Here is a 12,845-nt window from a genome sequence, read left to right on the forward strand (position 1 = left end):
TTTCAGGCACTCCAAAGTAATTGTGTCAGAGGTGCAGACTCATTCTGTCAAATCAGCATTTTATTTCTATTGAAATTAAATCACAGGAAGTTGATAGTTGATTATGAAGACCATTCACGTGTCTTAATTATGCAAAATTCTCAACTGTCATTTTTTCCAGCCATAAATTTCCTACCCACTTTCCTGCCTCTTTTCCAAGTACTATAAATATTAAGACTACCCAGTTGTAAACACCTCTGAGATGACAGAAATATTTAGAAAGTGGAGTCCAGATGGAAATTACTCTTAAAGCCCTGCAAGGGATTTGTTACATTAACAAATACACATTAGAGCACTTCTGCTACTTAAGCTCTTAAATGACATCAGGTATTTACTGTTGCTTAATGAGCAGTTGGGACAATCTCCTTCCTCAGAACAGGAAATGAGGGCTGAAGGGAATGTTTCTGTGACTAGGGATGGTTGGTAGGGCTGTGCTGGGAGGCAGAGCATGCAAGGAACACTACCTTCAGAGAGTGAAGTTGTTCTTTGCTTGATGGATCACAGAATCATGGAATGGTTTGGGTTGGAAGAGACCTTGAAGATCACCCAGTGCCACCCCCTACCATGGGCAGGGACACCTTCCACTATCCCAGCTTGCTCCAAGCTTTGTCCAGCCTGGCCTTGGACACTTCCAGTGCCAGAAGAACACCAAGAAATTAATTGCCTTTCACTGAGCAGATTGCAGTGAACACTGTCTATGGCTAAGTTTCAAAATCCTAATCAAACACAATTATTCTTCATAGTTACTGTCCCACACACCACATCACTCATGAAGTCAGGGAAGACTTTTGAGCTTCCTTTGAAAATTAATATTTTTCTGAAATTCTTATCCTCCATCCACACTCTTGCTTAAGCCAACATGAAATACGGATGCACCTGCACATCAGCCACCCTGGAAATGGGAGTGGTTTGTCAGGTGCATCCACACTGGGAAAAACATGGTACCAGCAAAATAAGGATCTGTGAGCTGTGCCACAGCAGGGTCAGGCTAGAGATCAGGGAAAGTTCTTCCCCCAGAGGGTGCTGGCACTGCCCAGGCTCCCCAGGCAATGGGAACAGCCTGAGGCTGCCAGAGCTCCAGGAGTGTTTGGACAGCACTGCCAGGGATGCACAGGGTGGCATTGTTGGAGTGTCTGTGCAGGGCCAGGGGTTGGACTGGACGGTTCCTGTGTTCCTTCCAACACTCATGGATTCTGTGATCTTACAAGTAAAACACTGTGTTGTCCCCAGGGGTTTTTCAGAAGACAAAGACAGCAGATGAGCTACAAAGTTTTTGCAACAGGGAAGCCCTGCAGGAGAACAAAGAAAGGTTTTATTTCCACCAGCAGGTTTATCATCAATAAGAGACCAGGAAAAACTTGGACACCCTTTGGAGAAGGCCAAGAGAGTGAGAAAGGGGATGTAACAAAGGGCATCATACACCAAAGCAGTTTGGTCCCCTCTGCCAAACCTAGAGCCACTGTCCCTCCAGAAGGTACCAGCTGTGCCAGAGGACAGGACAGGGAGCAGACAGAAGTCACTGTGTGGTGCCCTTGGAGCCTCCCAGTCCCCTCACAAGCCCTGCTGTTGGTCAATCCCCACAGTGCTGTTGTAACCCTCCTGGTGCGATGTTACCACCCTGGGAACTCGCTGCCTCTGGCTTCATTAATAAACACACAGAGCCCAGCTGTTCTGGGAACTGACCTGCGACTGCTGCCGGCTCCTCCTCCTCCAGGGACTCCTGAGTGAGCAGCTCTGCCAGGGGGGACAGGGGGTAGCAGCTGTTGAGGTTCAGCCCCAGCATGAAGTTGTGCACCTTGCCAGCACGGCCCTCGCGCGTGTTGAACAGGGCGCTGTCCCCCACGAGGGCCATCAGCATGCGCTGCACCCAGCTCTCCTGGCTGCTCTCCTGCAGCCTCTCCTGGCTGCTCTCCTGCAGCTTCTCCTGGCTCTCCTGCTTTGCCTCAGTGCTCTCAGTGCCTGCACGCAGAAATGAAAATGCCTGGCAGTGATATTTAAACACAGCAAGTGTAACTCCAGCATTTCTGGGTTATGAAAGAAATGACCTACGAAAATAAAGGGAACTTCTTTCTATGAGCTGGAGGCCTAATGATGGAGCTCTTCTGCAAAGATTCCAGAGGAATGCAGAGAATCCATCCTTTCAACGTCACAGGCCAGTGAAACATTTCATCTGCACCACAGTAGTGCGGATGTGTCCATCAGGAAAATAGATTGGGAATGTGTTAGATGGCCTGAGCCAGACTTAATTGGTCTGAGGGCTTTCTCTGCAAGCTCTCCTGGGCTCAGGGATACACCTGAGCAGATAAAATCCATACTTGATGCAGATATAAATTCATCTGGATGTACACAGACAGCCTTCTCCATCTTTGCTGCCTATTAGAAATCCAGCTGTCCTCAGGAAAGCAGAGTTAATCTGCATAAAGGGTAATGCTGCAGCATGGGAATGCTAACATACCTGAAAATATCCCTGCAGTAAACTGTAGACTACAATTAATATCTGGATTTAATTAAATAAAGAGTAGAATGAAAGATCCAGACTCAGATGTCTGCAGTTGGAGTGCACAATAAAAATGACCTGCACTGGCACCACCTTACATTCATTCACCTGTCAAAACTTGACTTTTTGGGGTGTTTTGGACAAGAAAATAATTCAGGCTCAAGCTTCATACTTTACATCCAGCTTGTAAATGTGTCTCTTTAAACCAGGCTTTAAAGGAGCTGATTTTTATATAAGTAGAGAGAAAAGCTTCAAAGAGGTCCAACGTCTGTCCAATAACATTCTGTGGAAGTGAGAGGGATTTCCCAATGTTTACAATCCCAGGTAGTTCACTATGGCTACAAACTAGGAGAGAAATGTATTTCATGCTGGCTGTAGTGTTTAAACAGGAAATACACAAATAAACACAAAACCTGGCACCACCTATGATTTTACACATAAGGGGAGTTGAAGAAGCAATCACTGAGCTGAACTAATGACATAATTCCCTGTCTCACCATTTAGGATTTTCTCTTCTTCCTGTCGATCCTGAAATCACCACCAGCTGCATTCCCATCTTTGATTCACTTGTTAAAAACAAAACCAGTTTTTTGCAGGTGAAAATCACAGTTGTTTCCAAAAATATCATCAAATACAGAATACTGCCTAAGATCCCAGAAATCTCCAGGTGCTTTAGGTACTTAGAAATAATTGTCACTAGGATCTTTTCTTCCCACTGCCCAATGTTCTGTTTGTGGTTGTGCCTCTTCTGGGAACCTGGATTTGGGCATTGCTACAAACACTGTGCCAAGCACCAGGAATTTCCTGTATCAGATGTCATTTATAAAGGTGCTAGAAGACACCTGTGAATGCTGGAAACACACCATAAACCATGCTCGGGTAAGTATTTGATCAGGAAACCCTTGAAAACAATTGAGAATGTTGGTTTGGTGGGCTGGGAGCAATTCCAAGGTGCCTCTGAGCTCAGCAGCTTGCTGGAAACAGACTTCTGCAGAGCTCTGGCTCAGTAAACCACATTTTTGGGTATATGTGGAATTCTAGATGTGTATGAGAGAATCATTTGATGATCAGCTTGAGCAGGAGACATGAAGTCAAGCCCAGGACCTCCTGGGGTCTCTTGTTCTTCTTGTTTCTGAGCCACACAAAAGCTGATGGAAAAATGAAATTATGAAGTGAAATCTGAGAATTTTCTTACCTTTTGGATGCTGTGATTCATCCTCACTATCTGAGCTGTCGTTGCTTACAAGGGGCTTTAGCCTTATATTTTCTGTTGAAAGAAATATAAATTCCTTCAAACTGCTGGGGTTCAACTGTCAGAACAGTTAAGAATATCCAAACAATCTGAGTCATAAAATTCTCATAGCCTTTGTAATAGAAAATACAGCTGAAGAAACTGGATCTCCTGCGGACATTAGAATTTGAACAGCAGGTGTTGGCTTTAGCCTGACATTTTTGGGCTGGAAAAGAAAATGCAACCCTAAAGCAGTACCTTCCACTCCCCTCTGCACCACACACTTTATTCACCTTCATTAAAATGTATATGTTTAGCTTCTGTCCTCTCAGTAAGTCCTACTGAACTTGGAAAATGTTTTTGTGGGACCAAGGTGGCACTGGGCCATCTCCAGATCTGGTCACAGACGGTGGTTGAAGCCACATGAATATTTTCACATCTGATCCTACTTCAAGGAATATTTTAAAAATTTTATGTGAAATGAGTCACAGATGACAAATAACATTCTGTCTCTCACTATCTTTGAGAAGCAGACTTTTCCATGATCACATTTACTGACAGGGATCCCCCATGAGGAGGTATTAACACTGGTGAGTGGCATCAGAAATAGAAACCTGGAGGTCTCATTTTCATCCATAAATAAGGAGGTTATCAAACAGCTGAATTCCATCCATTAGGAGGCAGAGGCAGATAGAGGTTATTATTTTAAAATTATCTCAATCGACATTTTCTCTTCTTGCTCTTCAGACAAATCTGGCTGTCTAGTAAAATTTATCAGGTCAGGTCTTCCCCTGTAATATTGCCTTCTGAATAGGAAACAAAAGTGTAAGAAACCTTTCATCATTAACTGCATTCTCAGAAAACTGGATAAAGTCTATTCAAACCAAGCCACAACTCTTTCTTTACAGCCATCTTGCCATTTGTATGTCAGGAGTGAAACCAAAACCATTCAATTTGCAAGCAAAGGATCAGAAACCAACCACAGGTTGTGGTTAGAATGGAGCAATCTGACAATCCAGAGATAAGAAAGTTTAGGTGTGTTTTGCTAATCCCTTCAATAACACAGTGCAATGTCAAGAGACTACACAAGTAACTATCAAATACTTGTCAGCTTCTGCTCTCCAAAAATAAACATCAAAAGAGGATTCTATTAACTTCCAGAAAAGAGCTGGATATATGCATGTGACTTTCAGCAGCTCTGACTGACCAGAAACAAAGGTGAAAGAAAGGAAAGAACATTCCTAATGCTCTTTCCCTACCTCAGCAGCATCCAGCAGTGTCAGCAATTGAAGTTAATTAATTCAGTTTTGTAAATGACTACCAGCAGTGCCATCCTACCATACAGGGAGAGAGCACTGAATCTTGCTAATAAATTCTCTGCATAGTAGAATTATTGACTAATATTACCTAATTCTTCTTCCATGGTGGGCCCTTTATTCTGAGAATTGGAGACACCAAGGACTCTGTTGAATAATATTGAAAATGCACTGCCCCAGACACCTGAAAGAGACAAAATAAACAATGAATGGTGCTTGGCAGAAAGAAAGTAAACCCCACATATCTGAATAAGCACTATTTAAGAAGTTGGTTGCTCTCTGAACACACCTCTGAGTTTGGCAAGTTGTAAGCTCAGATGTCCAAATCAGAACATAAAACCATGGAAATAGGAAACAAATAAACAATGCCAATCCATATCTGTGAAATCTTTCAAATTATTGTCTTCCAACAAACTGAGAGCTCCACTTCTTGTCTCACACTTCATATGACTGCATTTCAAGCTCCAAGAATACTGAAATTGCTTTTATTTTTAAGCCTCTTTCCATCACATACTCACCCATCAGGAAATGCAAGGGATTTTCATTATATTTCTTCACCACTGTCCCCATAAAAAATTTGCTTCCAAACAAATCAGGAGACATGAAAGTGCCATACTTGGCCATTCCAATCTCATATGGACTGAATTCCACCCAGTCTGAAAAGTCAGAAACAAAATTGTGCTCTGTCAGAAATCTCACCCTGAATAGGAACAGAGGAGGAAAACACAGAAATGAATGAAAACTTTCTCCAAGCAAAGAAATTTTCATGAAATGGGAAGCCAAATAACTAACAGGAATATCAAATCAAGGTCAGTGATGTCTCAGCAAGGAAAAATCCTCATTCTCTCTTATCACAATAAACTTTGGGGGAAAAAAATGAGGTTGGAGAACCAGAGGTACAAAAGGAGAGATCACAAATTAGGAACACACAGTGGCATCTGGTTTTTGCCTCCAGCTTCAACACAATTCCCTGCCACATGGAATGCAAGGTAGATCTGAGCTCCAAGCTGCTTTTCTTTCACTGCAATTCCACCAAAAATATGGAGAGCAGTGATAGAGGTGGCACAACTATCACTGAATATCCCAAAGGTTCTGAAATATTCTAGGAAAGGCATTTGGATTCCACCCAAACCTAAAGTTTCTGGTGAAATTCCGTATCAAAAGGCAAAGCTGAGAGGCAGCTGATAAATTTATCCATTCAAACATTGCTAAAGGTATCTTTAAAAGTCCATTTTATTGAACAGAGAGCTCAAGAAAAATATGGAATAAAATGTTCAAATGCATCTTCTGATCTTAGCAGAAAATTTCAGAAGTGATTTGCATTCTATTGGTGTTTGCCTTTGAAAATGGACCTTAGGTGACTTGGAAACACTTTCTTTGATAGCAATAGAGTTGCCTCCATCAGAGAATCCAGCTCAAAAAGGGAGCACATAACAAACACAACATATCTTATTTCACCCTCCCTATTTTTAGCAGGGATTGATTTAACTGGAAAAAAATCAGAAGTAATTGTGAAAAAGAAAGGCAAAAGAGGAAGCTTTGAAAAATCCCCACATGTCATGGAATGCCATTCACCCTCAGGATATTCCTGCTGACATGTGGAGCACAAGGTGAACACTTGTCCTGAAAAGGAAAGGTTTCATCAGACTGCTGGGAGTTTCATTTCACAGGGTAATTCTTATCTGAGCTAAGTAAAATACAACATCCTATTTTCCAAATAAATCACCCACAGATCTTCCTATTTGCTGGAGAAGAAGGAAATTCCTTTGAAGACCCAGTTCCAGGAATTTTGTATTTCCTTTTAGCTGTATAAACGTGACTTGGCAGACATGTATTCAGAACCAGGGTGACAGCAAAGCTGAACTGAGAATTAGAATCAATTTAATCTGTTGCAGTCCACCTCCAGCTTGCATTTTCACTCAAGCACGTTCTCAAATCCCAAATCCTGCTCAGGGAAGTAAAATTTCTGCCTTAAAATCAATGTAAATTAGGAAGTATAAATATTTCTATTCAAAATGTGCTACATCTCTCACATGAGGAATAGCGAAAAGTAGGAAAAAAGCCTAAGAGAGAAGCAATGAAGATCTAGCACCCTATCAAAAGGGAAAGCCAAGATTCACTGGCACAGACATCTTTCTTTAGAGCAAAGTAAAGCCTTCAGGTGCTTCTAGTCTTGCTTAGAGAAAGACATTATTAACAAAAGATCATTTTGGTTTTAAACCAGTAACCCCCCAAAAAATTATTGAAGAACAGATGTTCATCTAAAATAAAAAATACTCCTATTTTCAAACAAAAAGATATCAGTTTCCCAAGCAGCAAAGTTAGAGACACATTTTCCCATGAAATATTTAGCCTAATTTTCAACCTCATTTTCCATTCCAACCAAAGCTTCGACAGCAATTCCTCCAAATAACTATTTTGGAAAATACAATGATGTGTAAACCTGGGGCAAACCACCTGGTATTTCCCTTTTCAGTCCTGTATGTAACCATACAGAGAGAATATAGATACAGATCTTTGTGCAGCAGCTTCTATAAGTGGATCCTCTCTTAGCTGAAGTTACCAGAGGGGATTAAAACCTATGGCATAAATAAGAGCAAAGAGTTTTTCTTGTGTTACCAGCAGCACTTTACACTGGGCAAGAAGTGAAAAAGAGGCATTTTATCTAATCTACTTGTCCAATTTTAATAATGGAATTGTTAAAGTTGGTAAAGGCCTCTAAGATCATCAAGTCTAACTGTTGATTTCACCCTTCTCTGAAAGGGAAGGTGACTGAGGACATTTTCCTTTCCCTGTCTGACACTGAGCAGCTTTTCCCTGTTGGAGTCACCAGGTTCCTTTTTGGCTTGGCACTCCTACATGAGCATGTGATCACCTATTCCTGAGTAACTTCTTATCACTCTGCTGTCAGATTCCCAGAAGGCAGATGCAATTAGTCTCAGGTGCATTAAAAAAAAGGTTTTTTTAGTCAGCCACACACCTCTCTCTCCTTGCCACAAGTGACTCAACACAGATTGGGAACACACCTGCAAACATCAGCTCTGAGACATCTGGTTTGACGTGCAGACAGGTGAAGAGTGGCAGAGCACACTGGGCATTATTGACCTTCTCTTTCATGTGGCTCAGAGTGGTGTCCATCCTCTGCAGGGAAAGAAAGACATCAGTCCCAAACACAGCTTGCTGCTGTTTATATATATAAATAGCATTTATTTATATAAAGGTCTGGGAGACTCCTTTCTCTGAAATTTGAGAAGAAAAGTGGACAAACTCAGTTACTTCTACAAAACCAAAAGAACTGGTAAAAGGAAGTAATCCACCTGGATGCCTTTTATTTGCACAATTCAGGAAGGAAGTGAAGGAGTGGGAGGTAGGAAGAGGAAACAGGCACATGTTACTCAAGCCAAAGTGATATGGCCAAAAAGCAAACAGCACTGCTGGACAAAGCCAGTGCTTTCCTTTTCTTACACTAAGAGATGAATCCAAGGAAAAACCTTGTTGGTACAATTAGGTAACGTTTTACAATTCGGGCTGTTTCTGAAAAGCCAGACACAAGATAACTAAGAACACTAAATGCACTATGAGGAGGCTTTTCTGTCTGGTAACCACCTGCATCCCCCATGGAAAATATCCTGGAGCCTGTAATCAAGGAAGGATGAAGTAATTTATGATGCAATAGCACTGAGATGTGTTCCCTGTAAATAACCAACAGCCTGAGTTCCATTTTTCACTGATGTGTCAGGTTCTGATCTAAACTAAACATCTGTGCATTTGTTTAATTCCTTGGTAAACAGGGACTTCCAATGAACCTCACACAATGGTGAACAGCCCTTCAGCATCAGAATTCTATACATTTATGCCACTAAAAGCTGTGTTCCCTCTTTTTCAGTGTTTTAAATTGTTTAAAACCTACTATCAGTGTACACTCATAACAGACCGAAGTGTATAAAACATGTCTGCAGATCTATTAACATATTTTGATCTTGCCAGAAGATCAAATCCAACTGCTGCTCACCTGACTCATTTGAAGTCTGTATGCCTGATTCAGCCAATTAGGAATTTTCAATTAAAAAAAACAGCAGTATGAAGCTCTCCTGATGTCCCTTTTCTCAAAAAAGCAAGGGGATCATTCAAGTACTTTTTAAAGCAAATGCTGTTTTTCTTATAGCAAAACGTGCACCCTTTGTTAAATGTCGCTAACATCACTTAAAAAAAATAGCAACATTATGTAAGAGTTTCCCAGCTTTAACAGCATCAAAAGTCAAGCACTCACATCATGGATCAGTGTTTCCCCTATCAGCATCCCGAAGATGTCTGCGAAGGTGACAGGCTGCCCTGAGCTCTTCTTGTTCCACAGAGCCTCGATGTAGCGCTTGACCTTCTGCGGGGTGAGCAGCAGCAGGGGGTTGTGGCTCACGGAGTTCATCAGCTCCTCATTGATCTCCTTGGGGCCCTTGGCTGGGAAATCCGGGTGGGAGTACAAAGTTGACATGTACCTGTCATGGAAAACAGGCTCTGTCAGCATCAAACCTGCTGCCCGAAAGCTACACAAAAGCTCAGAAAAAATTTGACACAATTACTGATTAGATCAGTTAATGAACTCTCCTTTAAACAGCAAATTGCCATTTCCTTTTTCTCAAGGCACAGAAAGCTGAACAATTTGTTCTAAACATAAGCATAGGATCAAACGCTCAACATGCATTTCTATAATGTGTATGAAATAAATGATCAAAGTGTCCTCATTTTTCTCTTTAAGGGATGACAGAACATCCTAAGTTGTAAGGAGCTCCTCAGGTTAGCACAGCTCAATTGGGCAAACTGCAGGTCCTAGAAGGATACATGCAGTTCTCTCCCTGTAAGATGCACCTCTCTCTGCCCTCCAGTTCATTATCACTACTCAGAAATTCCTAAAACATCTCAGTGGATCACAGAATCCCAGAACGGTTTGGCTTTGGAGGGACCATGAAGCCCATCCAGTGCCACCCCCTGCCATGGGCAGGGAAACCTTCCACTGTCCCAGGCTGCTCCAAGCCCCAGTGTCCAGCCTGGCCTTGGACGCTTGCAGGGATCCAGGGGCAGCCACAGCTTCTCTGGGCACCCTGTGCCAGGGCCTCCCCACCCTCCCAGTGAGGAATTTCCTCCCTAATATCCAATCTAAACCTTCTGTCAGTGGGAAGCCATTCCCCCTTTTCCTGGCACTCCAGGCCCTTGGGAACAGTCTCTCTCCATGTTTCCTGTTGGCTCCTTCTGGCACTGCAAGGCCACAGCTGGGTCGCCCCAAAGCTTCTCCTCTCCAGGCTGAACAATCCCAGCTCTGCCAGGCTTTCCTCCCAGCAGAGCTGCTCCATCTCTCTGATCATCCTGGTGCCTCCTCTGGACACCAGCAGCTCCAGGCCCTTCCCATGCTGGCCCCAGGGCTGGGACAGCTCTGCAGGTGGGGTCTCACCTGAGAGAGGCAGAATCCCCCCTTTCCTGCTGCCCACTCTGGGGGATCAGCCCAGGGCATGGGGGATCTGGGCTGGATATGGCCCCACTTTTCAGGTTCTTGATACTTCCATAATAAACTGAAGCACAAAAACTACAACCAGTACAGAGATTTAATTAGCTGTGAGGATTTGGAAGAGGGAAATCTTGAGTTTGTTACTGAGAAACAAGTTCAGTGTCACTGCAAGCAAAGCTCAGACACACATGCAGGCAGCCCTGGCCTGCACATGGTTGGGTTAAGCCACACCAGGACTCCAGACAGGCCCTTCTAATCAATGAGAGGCTCATTTACTATTATTTACCCAGTGACCTGGCCCAGGCACTCCTCCCTTACTTCAGGCACAGCTCTGAGACACACACAGGGTCAGGCTGGCCCTGAGGTCATGCCCAGCCATTTCTGTGACAGGATAACCAACCCTGTCCTGGCACGTGGGATGCCAGGACTTGATCCACAGACTCCACATCAGCTCCTGGGTGCAGGGAAAGGGGAATGCAGCTGGAGAAATCAGCACCAGGTTGAAGCAAGATGGCAGAAAAGCACTGCTCCAAGGTTAGGCATGCAGCTGAGGGGACAAGCAAAAACCTGCCTCTCCTGCCAGGAAAGGAATTCTCCATCCTTCAGGAAAAAAAGAAAAGAGAATTATTCCCAAGTGATAGACTGCATGGAAAAATAAGAAAGGAAAGGGAGTGCCAAATTGTTTATTTATTCAACAAGCAAAGAAAGACCAAAGGGGTGACATCAGAGAGTGAAAGCAAATTTGTTCAAATGCAACTGTCTCCAATCTCTATTTCTGACAGCAACAGTTCAGATAATCTTGCTATTTTAACTCAGATTTTATAGGTTTACATTAGATCAACTATGTATTCACCCCTGGGTTTTCCCCAAAAACAACCTCATAGCCAGCAGAGTGACGTCTGTACTGAGCAGGAACTGCAAACTCTTCCCTGGAAACACAGGGAATGTTTTACCACATTGCACCATTCCATTGCTCTTCATCCACCTTCTGCTTGTCACAACTTTGATAAAAGTGCCTCTAAGTGTCTCAAAGGACAGTGATACATCTGCCCCCACCACCAGTGATAGAAAACACAGGTTCCAACCTTTTACAGTCCAACAAGAAGGAGAAACTTACTCTAGTTTACAGACACTTCTGACATTTTAAAACCTCCTGGCATTCTGGAAGCTTCTCTCTAGTCTGGGAGGGGGGAAGCAAGCTTCACACAACAAAAAATAATTGACAAAACACCCATATAAGGAATAAAACTGATCTTTATCTCCTTCAAAAGAGTCAACTTCGGGGTTAGAATATTTGTGCAGAATTAAAATTCATGTGCTTTCTTAGAGCTAAACCAGGTGATAAAACTCATCCCAGGCATATTCCCTGCTCTTTTACATTCCAACAAGTCTTTTCCCCTCAAAGAAATGAGACATTTGTGTAATCTGAGTCTGAGGGGACCCTCAAGGTCACTGCTCCAGCCTCCTGCTCAATGCAGAGCCAGCCCAAGTCAGATGAGGCTGCTCAGGGCTGTGTTCAGTCAAGTTCAGCTTCCCCATGAGCACTGCCTGAGTCAGACTGAGAGGATGACACCATCCCCAGCCTACTCAGGTGAGGATGGCTCAACACATTCCAGTGCTTGGCTACTCTCACTGCCACATAGTTTTCCTAAAAGTTAATCCAATTAGTCCTTGTCCTTTCTCTGGGCATCTCCAAACAGAGTCTGTTTTCTTCACAGCTACTCCTCAGGAACTGAAGGTAACAGAAAGATCTCCCCATCAATACCTGTGCCTGCTCCTCAAGGCTAAATTAATCGAGTGCCCCAGTGCTTCACATCCCCTGATGGCCTCACAGTGACACTCTGATGGAATTCATCCAGTTTATCAACACCGTTCTTGTACTAGATGGGCCCTAAACCGGATTCAGATGCAGCTCCAGTTTTCAAACTGGTAAAGTTATGATAAAAACATATTTTGTGACATTTGGGATACAACCCTGCACAGTACAAAATTTACTCAAGATGCAACATCCTCTACTGCAACCTGGTCCAGTGACTTTAAAAGCAAATTTTCAAGTTAATCAAAAAGAAGTCTGCAATTTTTCACAGAATGAAAGAAGTGTAATGTTAAAGAGTTGAAGCAGTTAAGAAATTTGGATTGAATTTGTCAGATGTCTTTGGCTGATTAAAATGACACAGCTTTTAAGTATGTTACATCACTTGAAACCTCTAAACAAATAGTTCCAATGTTTGCAATAAGTTTAATTTGGGATCTTTTTTATACCAG

At 42.9% G+C, this 12,845-nt stretch overlaps 1 protein-coding gene across 7 annotated transcripts in view; it reads right to left on the reverse strand.

The window, feature by feature from the left end:
* The window catches only part of PLA2G4A (phospholipase A2 group IVA), an 80,535-nt gene that overhangs the window by 14,126 nt on the left and 53,564 nt on the right, over window positions 1–12,845 (reverse strand). For all 7 annotated transcript variants that reach the window (XR_014853868.1, XR_014853869.1, XM_085068670.1 and 4 more), the window contains 6 exons: window positions 9,354–9,576; window positions 8,110–8,224; window positions 5,602–5,739; window positions 5,175–5,267; window positions 3,732–3,803; window positions 1,723–1,998 (listed from right to left, as the gene is read on the reverse strand). Coding sequence is in view for 5 of the 7 variants with exons in the window: in XM_085068670.1 (XP_084924796.1) it covers window positions 1,723–1,998; window positions 3,732–3,803; window positions 5,175–5,267; window positions 5,602–5,739; window positions 8,110–8,224; window positions 9,354–9,576 (917 nt within the window). In the remaining 2 variants the exon portion in view is untranslated. The remainder of the gene's footprint in view (window positions 1–1,722; window positions 1,999–3,731; window positions 3,804–5,174; window positions 5,268–5,601; window positions 5,740–8,109; window positions 8,225–9,353; window positions 9,577–12,845) is intronic.

Source organism: Lichenostomus cassidix, chromosome 8 (genome assembly GCF_008360975.1).
Source record: "Lichenostomus cassidix isolate B80296 chromosome 8, HeHo_3.0, whole genome shotgun sequence".
NCBI lineage: Eukaryota > Metazoa > Chordata > Aves > Passeriformes > Meliphagidae > Lichenostomus > Lichenostomus cassidix.